The sequence below is a fragment of the Tursiops truncatus genome, chromosome 17 (genome assembly GCF_011762595.2).
Source record: "Tursiops truncatus isolate mTurTru1 chromosome 17, mTurTru1.mat.Y, whole genome shotgun sequence".
Classification (NCBI taxonomy): Eukaryota; Metazoa; Chordata; class Mammalia; order Artiodactyla; family Delphinidae; genus Tursiops; species Tursiops truncatus.
This window is the reverse complement of record NC_047050.1, coordinates 15,815,735-15,834,762: the sequence shown is the minus strand read 5'-3', so window position 1 is coordinate 15,834,762 and position 19,028 is coordinate 15,815,735. Positions and strand designations below refer to the sequence as shown.

The window sequence follows — 19,028 nt, the reverse complement described above, 5'->3', positions numbered from 1 at the left end:
AAAAAGTAACTCTGTTTGCCATTTTGGGAAATCAGTTGATTTTAAAAGAGAAAATCCAATATGTCCTATTTTGTTTTTAGATTAAGTACCTCTATCATCCCATTCCCTCTTCTTAAAAACCTACTGCTGCCTTTGTTATCATTATTAGTTTCAAGAAGTGCTGCTCAAACTTTCTATTAAGAATAATAATTTTTAAAAAAAACATCCTATACGCAGTCATTACTACATCTGATAACAAGTCTCCCACTCTACATAAATAAATGGGTATTATTCATATGTAATAACCAATGTGCTTATTAGGGAGCCAGGAAATAGGTTATATTTCCATATTGTGTTGGTATAAAGGATCTAATTTTTATTACAATAATGTTCCATGGTACAGTGAATAGTTAGTAATTGCCTCCTTAAATTTGCTGTTAAAAGCTATTCATCTTGGAATTTGAATGGGAAACATTTAGCAAAATACCGGTAGACATTCAGTTTGGCGGATTTAATATCATTCTTAAAATAAATAGAGGATGTTTTACTTGGTTACGTTTCCGCAGAAGGCTACTGGGAGCAGGGCCCTCATTGCAGGTCTCGTGCCACTGGGAAAGAGTAGGTCGTGGAAGTGACCACTCCACATGCCAGCAAGGATGGTAATGTCAGCCATCTAGACACTGTTCCAAAGGTTCCATTAAAAGCCAGGAATGTAGAGCCGTGGCATGGACCACGAGAAAAAGAGTTACCTGGAAGCAGAGGCACTGGAAGTACAGTATTTTGGAATATTTGCTGTTCTACTTTGAGCAGTTTAAATCACAAAATGTTGACTATTTCCAGGTATTACTGATTTTAAGAATGTGGAAGAAATAATAACTAGGATTTCGCTTTTGAAGAAAAAGCACTGATCTTTAAGTGCTAATTCTATTTTGCAACTTACTGTACCATTATTCTTAAGTAAGAATCTTCAAAAAAATGGTAGAAACAGAGAGGTAAGAGATAGTGGGCATCAGACCAGGTAATTGCATGCATGCTTAATTCTAAAATGATTTAAAGGTAAACAAAACTAGAAGAAAAAAACTTCTGAGTCTGTCTTTTATTGGAAACTTCACAACTGCTCAAGAACTGTATTATCGTTCCTGGAATGGAAAAAGGGAAAGGGAGACATGTTTTAGCTTTTGCTTTCTCAGTGTTTGTTATATTTAATTGGATTAATCAACTGTATATTCATGTCATTTTAGAAAAGTTCCAACTTACCTTTTCGATTGTTCTAATGGATCCCTTATATCTACCCATGTCTTTTTTCTTTTTTAATTAGGCACATTTATTTTTGTAATCATGCCTTTATTTAAACTTCTCTGTTCATTGAACAGCACTAACAACTTCTGTCAAAATTGCAGACTTCTATATAACCAGGCACATATCTAGACAACAGTTTGCTCTGTATGATAAAACTTGTTTGGAGATACATGAAAGATATCATCCTTTTTGAGGGTATTCAAACATTTTGTTACAGTTGACTATTCCAAGCGTTTTCCTTTTCCAGATAAAATTTGTTTTTGTTTTAGTGTGGAAAAGGCATATTAGAAATTTTTTCCTCCTATTCGTATGTTTATGTGTTGAAATTTTTCCAGGAAATATCAGATAGTAATGTTTTCTACTATCACCTGTTTTTACTAATGGCGGATTTTCAGCAAGTTTTCCTAATTTCTGTTGTAATGGGTATGACTTTATTTAGGAACACCTTGGTCCTTAAAGTATATGGTTAATTCATGTAATTATAGTTGTGAAAATTTAGAAATAGGAAGTTAACAGTACACTACAAACTGGGTCTTCTTAGTAATGGCTTACATTTTTGCTGTTTATCAGAGGATAACTTATTTTGGTGTGAGCTGTATGGTATTTATTACATATTTGATATTCAGAAGTAGTAACCAGACAAAATTTATGGATATGCATGTGATTGTTTTTAGGCCATCTAATTTTGCTTTAGGAAAAGGAAAGCATTTAATAGTGATACACACTTTTGAAAAGTTAAAAAATAAATAAGTGGTATACGTGGATATTTCTTGTAGCCAATGACTAAGCTCTTTGTGACATAACTATGCCGCATGACCTATATCATATCAATTAGTGCTCACATTACATTCATCATGCTTTCATCATTTTCTTCATAATGACATGCATCATTTCTTTAATGGTTCTTGTTTGGTTATATAAATAAAAATAATTGAATTTCAATATAAAAACTAATATAATGTGGTAAATTTGATTATATAAAAGTCAGATATGTTACGTGATATTCCTGCTGACTTCATATGGTTTGTGTCTTCTAGATTCATCAGTATAATCTTTCATGGATCAGAAAAATAATATTTTATCTTATTATACCTAAAATAATTTTTAAACTATGGGAAACATGGCCACAATAGCTTAAAGTTTCAAATACGGTTGAATTCTCCAAACAGCATCTCAAATTTTATATTTTATGGAGCTTAGAAATAAATATGATAGCAAAAGCAGTTACTGTGCAGGTCTTTGATATCATAGATTGAATTATTTTATGTCACGGCACTAGAGACCTCCATTACATGCTGTATTTTATTTTCTGCATATATACTGTAGTATACTGAATAACCGATACTTCTGGTCTGGGAAAGAGCCGTAGGTGGTAACGTAATTCTATTTCGGCTGCATGAACAGATCCAATAGCAAACAACTGATTTTTGACCTTGCTTCCCAAATATGGTAGGTGGCTAGCCCATGATTCCTTGCCAGTACCATACAAAATGAAATCCTAGGTGAGTTTGCAGTTTAAGCAGTCTCTTAGGTTTGACAAAGTGTTCTCTTCTGAGGAATTTAGATTGGCATCCTTGGTGGGGGGTAGGGGGTGGGGAGTCCATATTGAATTTTGGTCATTAGAAGTTTCTTCTTTGTTTGCATTGGAATGGTGCTTTCATTTACAAATTAGTAAAGTAAAGGTAAGACTGTCTGTTTTATGAGTTGATGATCTGAAATGTATTATAAAATCATTTAACAAGTAACTGTGATTTTTAAAATGTTTTTCCATACCAAGGCAGGAGCCTTAACGAAGAAGATGCTTATTATTACTAATAAAAAGACTAGATCCGTAGAGTAGTATTACTGTTAATGACGAAACAGTTTTAAGGAAAATCCAACGGGTATAAAGATTCTATTTTAGAGTACAAAATTGGTTATGATGAGTAAAAATAAACATTTGTATTTGAACTATGGTATAAGGCTGGCAAAAAGCAGTATAATAATTAGTCATGTAAGTGATGCCTTCTTTAAATGTTTGAAATCAATATAATGGTTAAGTTATTGATTTAATAACTGAAGTCATTTATTTGCCTAAAACATGATAGTAAGTAAATATTTTAAACTGTAATTTAGTCATAATCTGAATAGCTCGACTACCTAGGTGAGCATTGTAGACTTTCATGCATAGATTGAGTTTAGTTAGAATTTTTTAAAAGAACAGACTGTAAGGAAAGAGTTCTAGGTAAAATAAATCTTTTCCCCCCAAATCATTTTAAAATATCAACACTGAAATATTATCTGGTTCATATCCAAAAGAATTGCTCCTGTAAAACTTGCCATTCTAGAAATCACTGCATAATTAACATTCAGGCTTTCATTGTTAAACTGATAATAGCTTACACGTTTGCTTTTTCTCTCCCTCTGCTTACTTAATATGGAAATGGCCATTCTAATTTTCATTTTCCCCAGACCTGTTAGTTGTTACATTCGGAAAAAAAAATTTTTTAGGGGGGGGAAGTATCGATTCCCTAAGTTTCAGGGCCTGAAAACAAGTTTTGGAAAAGTATGAAAGATAACGTGTAACTACTCCCCAAAGCTCGTAATTGGTAGCTGCTGTAGCAAGAGATGTGTGTTGACAGTGTCTCTGAGAAGCGATTCTCACACAGCTGTTTATTCAGATAGCATGGGGCGCGTTCATTTACATAATAAATTTTTTCGGAGCAGCAAGGTTGAGTCAGAGAGAGCAGTGCTCCTCTCAATTGTTGCATTTAAACCAATAAGGATAGGACAAGAGAATAGCTGTGGTTTGCGTTGCAAAAACAAAAAAAGCCCCGAGGCTCCACGGGCAGACCTACAAGGCTGCGCCAACAAATCGAGGGATGAGATGGTGCTGTTTCTTTGTCTGGGCTTCTCAGATGCTATCAGCTGCTGCTGTTTAGAGGGAAAGAGCGCGGGGCTCAAAGCGGTGACTAAACAGAACGGTGGGAGCTGATGGCTGCGAGTTTGGGGCGAGGTAGAAACTCTCCAGTGCCACTTCCGACTCTGAGCCTTCCTGTTGCCGTCCAGTGTGGCGGTTTTCTCGCCGGGGCCAGCGTGTGCGCTCAGTCGCTCGGCAGCCCGAGCCTGCAGCGGCGCCCAGGCGGCGGTCCTCGCGGCCCCGCTTCCCCCCGCGGACGCGCTCCGCTTCCCGAAGCGCCGGGCTCCGCCGAGAGCCCCTAAGAGCCCTCCCGCGTCCTTATCCAGGAGCAAAACTATGTCAGGAATGGAGGTTTGCTAAACCAGAAAATTCGAAGGAGCCCAGGAAACTGGTGGATGCAGCAGATGTAAGCGCTGTAAGTACAAGCTGACTGTTTGAAAAACTGTTCTGAATGACAACAGCTGTCCTGTGGGCAAAGCCGAAGATAACAAGAGCGCTTTGAGTTATTGTTTTGATTTGTTTTAAAAGAAAAACATTAGGGCGTGGGGAAGATTATGACACTTTGTACCCAGTGCTTTATGGGCCACTGGGTTCCATCGTAAAAGTATAAGTTTTAACCCCCAAATTAGCTGAGCGATTAGAATCATTAAGAGGTAATTAGAAATTAATTGTTAACGATGACTTTTGTTGTGCTCTATGTAAATAAGTATATTGCATGGCTATATTCTTGTAGGGAGATCACTTCATATCTCTTTTCTGCACAAACCTCAACTATTACTGTGTGATATTGATTAAAGCGGTATCTGTCTATATCCATTGCAACACACAGATAACTTTTCCTATACATTTTAGTGGGATTGGAGAAAAGGAGGAAGGAATTAACATTTTCAAAGGACAACAGATAACAAAAATAAATTGAAACCACTTTTTAAGGAAGGAAATCCTTTCATTTCAATAAACAAATTTCCCAAACATTATATTAAAGGGCTCATCTTCAAAAGGTGAAATAATAAACATTTGCCAAATTAATATATTTCTCACTTATTGACATTTAACAGGACTTGAATGGACCTTGAAATTAAAAACAAGGTTCTTAAACTTTTGAATTACCACTTAAAATATTTGTCATTCAAAATCAGTATATGAATTGCTAATGACTCATGGGGTTATATTTCTTGGGAGGAGTTTTTGAAACATTTAAGCACAGCTTTTGCACGAATTCAGTAAATTCAGAGCTGTCACTGAATGTAGACAAGTGTTTTTATGTTTCATTTCTTAAAATGACAAGGGATACAAAAAGTCGCTAGTTAAGCACATAGTGTAGTTTTATAGGCTGGGGGTTGTTTTCTTGATGTGTCTCTCCTAGTAGGTTTTATTTAAGCGTGTGAGTCTTTTCGCCCACCGTTTGGGATTTGAAGACATGCACACACGAATAGTCATGCTTTTTTGCATTATCAAATATTTGATATTTGACTTTCTCGCTGCTTGAGTTCTCCTAAGGCCCAAAGTGTTCAGTAAGTGAGCAAACAGCCATGGATTTTCAATCCTGAAAATTCTTCGCGGTGACAGACAGAGCAGCCTAACTGAGCCACTGTTCAGTTTCAGAATGCCAAAGGGAAGTCAACAGCTCTGGGAGTTTGGTAGACATAATAAATGATTTTCTCAAAAGAAAATTTCCTCTTGAATTCGAAAATTTATTTTGTAAGAATACCTTGGGGAAAAAAACACTCTCAGTGAGAATAAAGCCCCTTCCATTTCATCAGCTATCGAAAGTATTACATTCAACATCTTAAATAAATGCTAATTTTGAAAGCAATCCGTCAAGTCTATAGGTAGAATCAGTGTCCTTCACATACTTGTTTTTGTTTTCCTGGGGACTCTATTTTGTCATTTGCTTTAAACAAGATACTTTAAAAAGTGATACAGTCTATTACGTTTAAAATCAGTAAGGGTATTAAAGAATTCATTTTGTGGAGTCTGATAAATAAGGAGGTAAGTGTTAACACTGAAACGACATCTACCTCTTCCTGGAAGTTCATTTTAATTTTAGGTTTAGATTTTTATTACATCACTGACACCATCGTTGGAAATGTTGATTGAGGAACATTTTAGCAAGGATATATTGTGATTTAAAAGCAGCCTTCTGCCTAAGGCACATTTTCTTTCCTATAAAATACACTCTGATTAGAAAATTGCCATTGTCTTTCAAATTTGGGAGTACTCAGGTTGATCTGTGGTTGGGCAAAACTAGCTCGCCTGCCAACTCTATTTATTTAGATAAGTTCAGTACTTTCACTTTGAAAATTTCTTTTGAGTTTGAAAAAAAAGTTTAAAATTATAGTCATTTTATAAAAATTGCTTCTAGCAAGCAAAAAAGCCAATGGAAAACCCATAATTTAAACAAGTACCTACATTTTATTTGCTCTCTGCTGCTGAGATTTAGAATCCCTTTCCATTTACAGTTTACTTTTCACAGAACATTATTAACTTTTTGGCTTCATACATGATCTTCTGTCAGATGCTTTTGATTTGTAATTTAGCAAAGTATAATAAACAGTGCAAAAGTCATGAAGTTTGCTCTGCATCCTGAGCTCTGTGGTAGGGAAAAATGTGATAAAATGTGTACCTTAAGTCTTGTTTGATGATCTCTCAAAGCAAGTTTGCCTTCTGGAAATAATTTCTGGGGTTGAAGAGCATGGTATTAACAGATTTAATGTGGCTATTCAATGGATTGGCGAAGTACTATGTGAGGTTTAACAAAATGAGAGAGACAAATTGAACATCAACAAAAGTTACATCTGTGAAGAATTAGAAATTTAATTAGAAAAAAGGCAAACTTAAAAGACCTCATTAACTAATCAGAAGTCAAAGTTACTAGTTGCGGATCCTTGAATTGAAATTCTAAGAAGTTCTGCTCTCTCTTTTTCTCTGTATTTTCACAACTCTGTCAGTACGCTACACTGGGTATTCTCTACAAAGAGTTTTAAAAAGCATTAAAGTGAAATGACTTCATTGTAATCTAAGATGACCATTTATAATGTTATGGGAAATATTTTTGCACTCCTAGGAGCATTTGAATTAAAAATACCAGATTAGGAGGAGACAAGAAACATACTAGGTTTATGGATGTAAGGCAGAGAATATGAGCTTACTGAATGCCTAACAGCATTTTTCTGAAAACCATGAAATATTTTGTTTTCTCTTTGAATGGAAAGGCGCCTAATTAATTATTTTTGCAGCACATTATGTTTTCAGACCTTGAAAACCTAGAACCTTCCAGAGATATTGGCAAACATAAGAGAAAACTAACGCCAATCAGAAATAGGTGTTCTTTTTAGATAAGTCATTACAAGAGTATGTTTTCTTACTGCACTGTAATCTTGTACTACACATAAAAAACTAAAAGCATGTGAAGTGTAGCATTTTGTAAACTGTAACTAATTTTGCTCACATCTGTGTCTAATTGTTGTCTGCATTCGCATTCTTGAGAGTAGATTTATTTTTCCTGGACCACGATGTGGATTCAGCTGACCAGCCTAAGTGAGGATTAGTTGTTTTAAAGTTATTTTGATTAAAGAGTCATTTTTAAAAACAGTAACACACAACACATGGTTTAACTAATCCTTGAGACACAAAAGAATATATCTGATGTATACTTAATGAAATGAAGATCATGGATACGGGTTCAAAAATTGTAGTGTACGAAGTACAGTAGAGACTGAGTCCAGCCAGCCTAAAAAAAAAAGTACGTTGTTGTGAAAATGCATTTTTTTCAGTGAGAAAGCGTGTTAGAATGATTCTTATTTTGAAGTTCATTTTTTTAATTAACAGATTGACTTTGCAATTAAATAGGATAGGTTAAACCTCAAATATAAATATAATCAAACTTTCAAAGTATACAAGGAAACTAAAATTAGGTTTTTAAGATGATACTATCTAGCCAAGGTTAAAATAGGAATGTATTTTAATATGTAACAAAGTATGTTTTACAAACTCTTTCACATAATTAAGCCAAGAGAGTTCTTAAAATTAAGTTAGTTCTCACCTATAATTTATTCCAGGTGTATAAAAGTGGAAAAAAAGAGAAAAAAAAGGAAATTTATCCTTGAGGTATATCGCTGCAGTTTCTAAAGGAAAACATTTCATCTTGTGTGAGAACATTAATTTCAAAAAAAAATCAGAAGCCAGTTATCACAAAGTGACCTATCTGTAGGCATTAAAATGAAACTTTTATTGAGTACTCAGGCATCTCTTTAAAATTATTTTTCATCCTGCACATATTTTAGAAAAGTATACCTAGAAATTTCGTGTAACATTATACCAAGATATTTAGACTTTAACGATGCTTTATTCTTGCCAAAAAGGTAGTACTTTTTAATTTCATAAATCATAATTAAAAAATAACAGGACTCAACAGAAGATGCTTGGCTGGATAACTTTAATGCCATTTGAGATGCTTCAGTTTTTTCATCTTTGTTCTGTAACCCTAATTGATGTCTGTTCCGGTTGAATGAAAATACACATCAAAGATTTGGAATTCTGAGTCATTTTAAACGTTATGCAGAATTCCCTTTACCTCCGAGGCAGGCGTTAGCCTGAGCTTGTGGGCCAGCAGCCCACCCTCACCTGAGCTTATCACCTGCTGGCAGTTTTGCTGTCTCTGGACGAAGGGCAGTGACTAGCAAAGCCTGCAAGCTAAGTTAGCTGTTCAGTGAAATGCCAAATACAGATTCATCTGGAGACAAAAGAGACCAGAACTCTGGCCAGCTGAGACACTGAATTGATTATTCAACTATCCATTCTCTCTCCTGGTTTAAAATGGGGAAAATTAAACCAAAAGCGAACGGCTTTTGCTATTTCACCAGGCAGTGATGGATTTCCCTGAATTTAAACATTCACTGAATTTTCAATTTGCTGGGGTACATGAGCACATTGCTCCACGATGGGACTTTGGGGAGGAGAACTTGCCTTTGCTATTTCTCGTTGAGTCCGGCACTGCCTGAAAAGTGGCCGAGAAGCCGTTTTGGTGAATGTTCAATAGTAAATATAGGAGAAAACCATCCCGATAAGGATAAGAACTGTCAGGTGTCAAAGGCATGGGTGGGAACTCTATTTCAGCTGGTGATAGCAGAAGATGAAAGATCTTCTGAGGATGCTGGAGGGTTAATGCTTGAACTACTGCTGTGAACCACACTCATTTTGCTAATAGCTATTTTTTTTTTCCAAGCACCTTGTCCAAGCTGCCTGAATAAGGCTGCTTTGCATGTTGATTGGGGGAGGGGTAATCCCGTTTGCAGCTGTCATAGGCCAGTGATGAATCACTATCCCGTCATTTGGCTGCCTTCCCCCCCTAACAAGGGGAGGAGGAGGGCAGACCTGGAGGAGGAAACAACAGTGGAGACCTCAACTTAAAGACAATATGCCTTTCACCGCTGCAGTATCCTCCTTTTTCTCTTTTGGTTAAAAGAGAGCATTGTAGTCCTGAGCCACGTGCTCTGTATAATTAAGAACTGACACTGAAGCAGAGTAACAACAGCTTCTAATTTTTTACCCCTGATCACAGGTGCAAACATCTCAAACCAGTTCAGATGTTGCTGTTTCCTCAAGTTGCAGGTAAGGATATCGTTGATATTTGACATTTGGGGAGATTACCTTTCTGTGACCCCCCCCTATCTATTTTTGTCTAGTATTTCTTAATTATTTCTATTAATAGCCTTGGTTGGAAATTACTTAACCATTTGTGTGTGTGCCTGTAAAAAATTGTTAAATATGTAGAAAGGGAAGAGGATCCTGGGTTTGAAAATGATTAGGGGTTCTAGTTTCTGGGGTTAGGAAAACTGTGAATGTGTCATGAGAATTAGGGGAGAAAAATTGGATTTTAAGCCATTTCCCATTTGAATCCAGAAGACTTGGGGAAGTCAAAACTCACTTTGGAAGTAAAACGGTTCATGTTAAGCCGTTTTAAACACTGACGTTTACAGTCAGTTTAAGTGCAGCCTCCAAATTAAAACGACTGGAGCTTTTATTGGCCTGGCGGGATGAACAGACAGTCTTAGCTTCATACATATTAACCCCCTTCCTTTTTCTTTTTTTTTTTTTCTTTTTTTTAGAAAAACACAAAGTTTAAAACAAAGTGAATGGGTCTTAGACTTTCAAACACTTGGCTGTCAGAAAACAGAACGGTATCTAGGTGTGTTTTTAGTCACTTTAAACAAATGCTCGCCTCTCTTCATTAGGAAAAGATGCAATATAAGTGAATGGCTCTGAAATTGTGAACATGAGTCGTGGCTTCTGTACCCTGTAGGGCATACGCAACTGCCGAGTGGAAGAACTTTCGGGGGGATTTCGCTGGTTTTGTGTTGTAAAAATGCCCAATTTGAGCAGGGAAGTGGCATTGTTCTTATTTCCCTGAGTGGGTGACAGCTGAGGTATTCTGACTACTCATGTTGCTGGGGACTCACTGTATGCTGGCCTGCTCCCTCCTCACTTGGGCAGGCTGTATGTAATCCACAAAGCAAACAAGTGAGCCGACATCAGGATGTTTTAATGCTGCATTTGTTTCAAGGGAGACAGAGGAACAATTAAGCAGTTTACCAGAGTAAACACATGCATCAGGGACAACTCATTCCCTGTCACTGGACTATAGGCTTCAAGTGTGGTATTTGGTTTGGAGACCCATTAAATTACAATTGGGCGGTAAATTATAAAGGAGTACCTAGTGCTAATTTATCAGATGAAAGAGATTCCATAGAAAAGTGATTTTTTTTTTTTCAATTTTACACTTTCGTCTTTTAGAAAAATAATGCCTTGGGGTTTTTTTCCCACCTAAAAAGAAAAGCATGATGGTCTGTTTTCTTTGATAATAAAAATAGATGGAATTGTCTCAATAGATCTTGGGACTTGATGAGCTATCGGAGGAGAGAAAAAGAGATTTAAGAAAAAACTCTATATGAATGTTTGGCTGAATAGGTAAGGCCAGTGACATCTTGTAATAGTACACGTTACATTTTCACTTCAGCCATCCTTTCATAACGTAAGACAAACTATTTTGAGTCGAAGAAGATAGATACAATGGGACTTTTGTGCGAATGTGTTTCAAAGAAGGTGTCAAGTCGTTAGCGCATTAAATAGTGGGGTTATGAATTTGGTACATCTGTCAAACGGAAGGCTTCTTGTCTTTAGGTCTATGGAAATGCAGGATCTAACCAGCCCGCATAGCCGTCTGAGTGGTAGTAGTGAATCCCCCAAACTCGATAACTCTCATATAAATAGTAATTCCATGACTCCCAATGGCACCGAAGGTGAGTGTCTGCCTTCTCACTGTTTACTTTGCACCTTGTTTCTTCATCAGTATACACTGTGTTACTAGGTGGTTATGACTTCAGTTGTCAAATCCATGAAACCACTGTTTTATTTCTTGTTTAGGTAATTTGACTTACGAATCAGTATCCACCCTTACTTAGGGACTGCATGTTACCAGGTTATTGTGACATTACACAGACTGGTTTTATTTCACATAGATGCATATGTATGCATGACATATTTAAGCTTTGAGTGTGTTTTTTCTTCTTGTTGATCGTTCTCCACAGCACAGTATCAATCTGCAATCGTTTTGCTCTATGAGCCATGAAAATTTGGATTATTTCCTTTATTTTACTTTCCCTTTGTTACTAAATATAACCAAATTTGTTTCAAGGCAACATTAGACTGGATTGTCTCTAAATATCAATAAAATAATTTGTGTGCCTAATGTTCTTGGGGCTTTGGCCACTGAAATATAAAGAAGTAAAAAAATACTTATTGTTTACAAATATATGACCTTACTTGGAAGATAACATGAAATTCATTTACTTTCTTAAAGATTAAGTATATACTTCAAACATAGTACTGTTACAATGATTTTTGTGTAATTAATACATGTGAATATTTATGTAAATTTCATGTAAATAGGAACGCCTACCTTAATCCATATATACCTAAGTCTAAACATAGAGGTAAAGCTATTTGTATCGTTAGCTGTCGTGCACGTTTATTTAGGTACTATACATATTTTTAAAACTTCATAGAAGGGTATGTTACATATTGCATTGTATTTATTTCTACTTTAGCCTACTGAAATATTCCTTCTTCACAGATGATATTTTTGCTTATTTATTCCTTACTAAGCCTTAGGACCTTGATGAACTTAGAACCTAAGTTTCACTAGAATTATCTACATTAGAGTTCCATCCATAAGCAAAACCCTTAACCATCATTTCTCAATCACCATGATGATCTTTCATCATAGTTCTTAAAAACGACAACAAAAAAAATCCCAAATGCCATAAACTTGTTCGTTTGGTGCAATATTCCCGTATGTGTGAGGGAAGCCTTTTGAAACTGATAATGATGTGAAATTTCTGGTAATGGATACAATGTAAAATCAGTTGTTTCTGATAGGAGATAACTTTTACAGCCTCCGTGATTGTTTTTACATGTAAGTCGTCTGTATTTTCCTTTTTGAGTAAATACCTTCATTTATGGAAAATGGTCCCTGTCAAAAGTAGAAACTTTGCTGACGTAGCAAAAAAAAATCTCTGAAAAAGGTTCCTTTACATGGGAAACTCTTTTCTGCCCATTTCGATAGGCAATCAAAAAGAAATTTCAGTTATGTATAGGAAAGTCATTCTAGCATTTAGGAAGATTTTATAGAGCAGATGAAATAAACACCAGCAGTCCTTTTTTCCTCTCCTTTGGAATTTGGCTTCAGGTGTGAGCATGACAGCTGCTGCAGTGTGGACTGGACCGGGTGTGTGCACAGACACACAGACCACTGCAGGGCCCTGGACCGGTAGGCCCCATGCCAGTGTCAGCGTGCAGGGCGGCCGCTGAGGGCAGCATCAGGGGACCAGAGGTGGAAACCTGTAACAGTCATTCTCATCACTGTGAAGTCCAAATAAGACAATCATTTAAAGTAACTTAAAAAAAAAAAGAAGCTCTAAGTATGTTATATTGTTTTGATTTATAGAATAGACCAATACATATTGGTAGGAGTAATTATGAGTTAATTTTCTTATATATGAAGACATGAAATAGGGGTAAGATGTTTTCATTTTGTCATCGTTTTACTGGCAAATCAACTCCTACAAAAGAAGAACCAGGCAATATTGAAACAGGGTACGTGTTGGAGACTGCCCCCTTGGATGGCTTTGTGTGAGTGATGCGTGGTTTGCTTTTTAAGGACATGTGAAATGATACTATTTCTGAATATTTATATTTCATAGCTTGATGTCATGTTTGTATTCAGTAATATGTACTTGATCAGATTTTTGCGTAACTAAAATAAATCCAAACTAAGAAAATGTTTTAGATAACTGCGTAATCTGCTGAACTATCAATTTGGGAAATACTTAGAAATTATTTCTCTCCTAAAAAAAAAAACCTCTTAGTTATCTTATGGCTTAGAAATGGATTTTTTTTAGACCTATTTCAGACAGGTACCCAGTTACTCACCTCACTCTGTTTTCGGGCATTCTTTACTGGTATACTTTGCAAAGGTTATGGTAGAAAGTGAAGTGAGAAGATATCAGTATAAATTATCCAAAGAATACATGAAATTTTAGTCAGTCGACTGGGGCATCAGTTTTACTTTAGTGTACAGTTTGAAAACATGGACCCAAACTTTCTTCACCACCTATGCTACATGTCTGTTCAGATGCAAACGATATCAGAAAGTTCTGGGTTATTATTAAGTTTGTGAATCGATTTATCATGCTGCTTACATGTTGCATAAGGCATTTGTGTCTTTTCTCTCAGTCACCACTAGAGGAGTTCAGCTTAAAAATGAGTGAATTCACAGTGGCTGACAAGCTTTCCTGGAATAGAATCATTATAGATTTTCCTATTCCTTCTTTGAAATCTTATTTATTTTGAAACCAGCAGTATTTACCAATGAATTAGAGGAATGAAAAAAACAAGAAATCCCTTAACTTTTTAAAAAGTGTTTAAAATATCAATCACCTCCCCTAGGTCCATAACAAGTATTTCTAGCTATCCCTGCCATGATGGATATTTAAGTGACTTTATTGCAGCCCAGTTGCAATGAGTCTCCTTAATTAGGTCAACAAAACTTCCATTGAGTTTACATAGTTGTTGGCCCTCCACCCACTTAGATAGGTTGTCTTCTCTCACCAGAGCCATTTTTTATTTCCTGCAGCCACTTGTTCCTATCATGAGGCTAAGAAAACATGAAAATCTCCTGTATCAAAAACCATAACTTCATCTGCAGAACAAACAAGAAGGGAATGGAGTGGAGAGGCAGAGAATATTAAGTTTCTTCTTAAGTTGGCTGCCAAATTATCATAAGACTCAGTGTTTGTAGGTTCTGTCCTCACAGGCTAGTGCCTATTTTCATGGTTCATCTAAGGGATAAAGACAGAAAGACACTGAGCTGCAGCCTCACATATTGTGCTTTTCTCCTTCCTAGTTGAAATGTTCTTTAGTGAGATTCGTTGTTTGAATGTTTCAGATTTCAAAAGTTTCAACTCTTCATATTTGTATATTCTATTCCAACCTCTCTGGGAGTTGTTATTGTTGCAGTGAACTGTGGGTTTCACCCAGTTTATACATCTTTGAACTAGAAAACATAAAGAGGCAAAAATACAAAATAGTATAAATGAATGCTTGACTTGCATTAAGAAAAGCACTGTTAGAAGTGATATGTCTCCAGATGAGTTAATAACTATTTTAGATTACTGTTCAATAATTAAAGCTTGACCTGGAGAGACTGATGGAATGGTTATGGAAACATCAGTGGTGGCTTTCCTTTTATAACTGTTTTCTTCTAGTCTTTTCGTCTTTCGGGACAGAATGGAAGAGGAATTTCTTATTAGATTATTAAAGCTTAATTTTTAAGACATAGGCTCTTGGGTGGTGATACTCCTATTAGATAAATATGAGCGTCGGACCTGAGAGGATTTCCAGTGTGTAGGTATACGTTCCGGCCTCTCTTTGGTAGAGGCTGCGTGTTGACGTTTGTGTTGTGTCAGTGTGAGACGTAGTTGGGAAACGTTTCTTCAGAAGGACCTAGGGCTCCAGCAGTAAAAGGATTTTTATTTACGTACCTAATTAAGGCCTTGTTTGCAAAGCAGTGATTCTTTCCATCTTTGTTTTTTCTGCTTGTCTTAAATCCACGGGAGCATAAGATTGGTCGGTTCGTATATTGCTAGTGTGAGTGTTTATTTTTGGTTGTCTAGGGGTGAGGAGTGGTGAAGGGCAAAAAGGAGTTGTGAGCAAGCAGAACTCAAAGCTCTCATTCTGAGTTTTCTTGATTGTAAATTTAGAGGCAAACTCAAGAAGAGGCTAAACTTGTCTTAAAGCAGAGGAATTTGTCTTGAAGTGACATAAAACCAGATGCAACTGGAATCTTCACTACAAATAGGGTTTCAGGGATTCTGATGGTAATTCAAGTAGTAATTTTGAATTGGTATATCAGATTTCCCAGATGATAAGAGATGCAATCTTGGATTAGGTGGTTAAATTTTCTGCATTTTAAGACTGATTTAGTTGTGTATTTCATATTTTAGGCTGATAGGTTAATTCAATTTTACAAATTTCTATTATCAGAAGTTATTTGAAAGTTGCTTTATCCTTTCTACAAAGCTTAGAATGCAAACAAATTGCCAGTATCTTGAATTTGTTTTCCTCACTGTAATTTTAATTTCGTAAAATACAGTTATAGCCAACTAGAGTATTTTTAAGAACTCTTACTTACGAAAAATATGTCAACTGGAGTGAATGTGTATAACATTATGGTTTGAGGCTACATTTTAAAAGCTATATTTATATATTTGTGGTCAAATTTTCTGTTGTCAGTAGAAAAAACGGTAATCTAATTTTATTGTTGTTTACATTCTGTACATGATTTAGTTTCTGGAAGATGAAGGGACATTGTGAGTAAAGGAGTTTCTAAGTGACATTTTTAGAATCTGTCTGTAGCCACAGAATTGGCCTCTTTTAAATTGTTCTTTAGCAAAAGCTGTGAAAGGATGAAAAAAATAATTTGTTAGGATTTAATGTTTGCGTATACAGTGTATGAGAATAATTTTCACATGCCTGTTGGTAGTTAATGAAAATAATAGCTAATTTTTAAGAATAACTTATTATTAGTCACTAAGCTGACTGTTCTCTATGATTCGTTTCTTTCGTCTTCAGAAAATCCTTGGAGATCGCCAGCATAGTGGTTGAGACACTGGGTTTGAATCCCAGCTCCTTTTGCTGGCTGTGTGAGCTCAGGCACGTTAACTTCTGTGTGGCTCAGTCTCATCTGTGCAGGGGGGATAACAGCAGGTCTCATATCAGGCTTGCTGTGAGGATGATAAGTAAAACTTGTAACACACTAGGAACTTACTAAGTGCTCTGTGAATTTCTAGACCATATATAGATAATATCCCCTTCCAGAGTACCATTATTGTTTCATGTACAATAAAACTGAGTCTCCGAAAGTTAAATGCCAAGTTGAAAGACACATGATTTGTAATTGGTACCACTGGTATCTGACCTGGTATTTGAATCAAGTTCTATTTGAGTCCAGAGCCTGGGTTTTCAAATCACTGTATCACTCTAGGGAGAGAATACATGATTCCACCATCTGCCAATACCTTTTCTAATACCTTCGTACTAAACATTGGTACCTCCACTGTCCTCGTGACTGGAGAACACTATTCTCTAGCAAACAGCAGAGCTGTAAAAGGACCAATGGCAAAGGCTTTGATGACAAAAGGACTTCATTATAAGGACAACTCCCCAGGGTAGTCATACTCTGCTTTTTAAGTTCTTTTGTGCATGAGTGTGTGAGATTTCTTCCTTGTGTCGTGTGCACATAGCATATTGCATCAATAGGTTAACTTCTAGGGGATTGTCTCTTACTAGTTTTCATTTTCAAAGCTTTAGACTTAATTATAATTCCACCAGCCGTCCATCTATGTTAAGCCTCTCTGGGATCAAACGGAGTTGGGAAGTCATCTCTGCTTTTCATTATAATAGTCATTATTATATGCACATTTGGATTGAAGCAGTATTACTGTGAAATTTTAAAAGTGGTTGCAGTTTTGCTACTGCTCAGAGTAAGTCTTTTCGGCCTCAGAAAATATTTTGAAGTGGGTGATGAATTTGGTCACATTTCTCTTGACTTTAAGAACCAGGTTATAGTAACCAAGCAAAACTCAAAGAAGAAGCTTAAATGGCATTTGTTGGGGGCTCCATAGGAAGAGCAGTTTCCAAAGCCATAAGTTGGGAACATGCGTGCTACATTCTAGGAACAGGAGGAGAGAGAATGACAGGGAGTGGAAGAGGTCAAGTGGGAGGAATAGAGGGTTGGCATGTGTAGGGCTTGCAGGTTGGCAAACATACTCTAGCCAATTACATATCACTAACTGTATCTTTCATAGTAAGAATAGGAACTATAATACTGCCTGAAACTAGGCTCAGAGTTTCTAGAGGGCCAGGCTTCTTGATAAACTAATGACTCGATGTAGACAGTTTTCATCTACTCCCAATATCTAATAGTTCAGAGAATTACAGTTCTGGGGCACCTCTCCCCTAGCTGGGCCAGAACTTTCATTGGAACAGAAGTATGTATAACTTCCTAAGGACATCCTATCTCTGGGAGAAACTTTGGTTTCCCCCAGAGGGACGTGCAGACCTTTAGTGAGTGCCAGTATTTAGGCCAATCCTTATCGCTTTGGTCATGAATTCCCTGATTTAAGTAATTTCTAATTTCTTAGGATGCCCAAGGATGTTTTGGGGTGAGCAGTATATAGATAAAAGTGGTGTGTGTGTGCGTGCACGCGTGCGCGCTTATTCTCACCTTGCTTACTTGGAATAAGGTCCAAGAATAATTCATTCTCTTCTTTTTGCCTCCAAACTTACAATATAATAGAAAGAATATATACAGAATTGTAAATTTTCTATTTTTCCCTTTTCCCTTTAGGTAGGAAGAAGTCATCTGTCACATAGACATCCTCAAAGACTGCTAAAATATTGCCTTTACTAAAAGAGAACATAAATTTTGAGAAGCTAATCGAGGATTTACGTTAAGCTTTAGGACGGCCAAGTAGTTTATAACTAAAAGCTTACTATGATTATGTACAAGGTAGTTTGCTGGGTTTGCAGGTTTTTCAGTTCTATTTCATGCCTCCAGTATCCCATTACACTGAAAAAGGTGGGTGAACTCTACCAGACACATTCCAAGGAGTATTTTAAAGTGCTCCCTGTAATATAGGACAGAGACATTTTTTCTTTCATAAGATTAATCTAAATCAAAATCTAAAATATTTCCTTGTTTTATCACTGCATCTATTACTGATAAGGGGAATTTTGTGTGGGGAGAATACTGTTTTAGCAAAATAAGGACTATGAACTGAATAGACTAAGTTCTTACTATCTATTTAAGGATTTCTTTTATTCCCTCCACCTACCTTATTTTATTTTATCCTAACAAAAGTTAGGGTAGCTTTTCTGCACCTCATTTTAAAGAGTTTAAGTGATTATTCTATGCTCCCACAGCATATTATCTGTGTTGGAAAAGAGATTCAAAGGCATGTCAGGCTAATTTTAAAGGCTGCATCCTTTACACTCAAAAAAAAAAAAAAGGACTTCCTAATAGCCTAAAAACTTAGCACTTACTGAAATACTTAACCTGCCTTAAGAAGTTTTTATGTTACTTTATCTAAGATTATTACCCGTTGAAGGAACTACAGCTTCCATTTATATGTGTGTTTCACCTAGTAGAGGCTCACGGGTCCCTAAGGCAGGGATAAGTCTGTTCACTGTTGTGTCCTTAGCAGATGGCAGAAGGCTTGGCCCTGAAAAC

The 19,028-nt window shown here is 36.3% G+C and overlaps 1 protein-coding gene across 1 annotated transcript in view; it reads left to right on the top strand.

Annotated features, from left to right (window-relative positions):
- The first annotated feature begins 4,294 nt into the window (after positions 1-4,294).
- EYA1 (EYA transcriptional coactivator and phosphatase 1) overlaps positions 4,295-19,028 on the top strand; it is a 159,307-nt gene continuing 144,573 nt past the window's right edge. Inside the window, exons 1-3 of the mRNA XM_019925191.3 lie at positions 4,295-4,592; positions 9,741-9,790; positions 11,360-11,478. Coding sequence (XP_019780750.1) covers positions 11,364-11,478 — 115 coding nt within the window. The 5' untranslated portion in view covers positions 4,295-4,592; positions 9,741-9,790; positions 11,360-11,363. The remainder of the gene's footprint in view (positions 4,593-9,740; positions 9,791-11,359; positions 11,479-19,028) is intronic.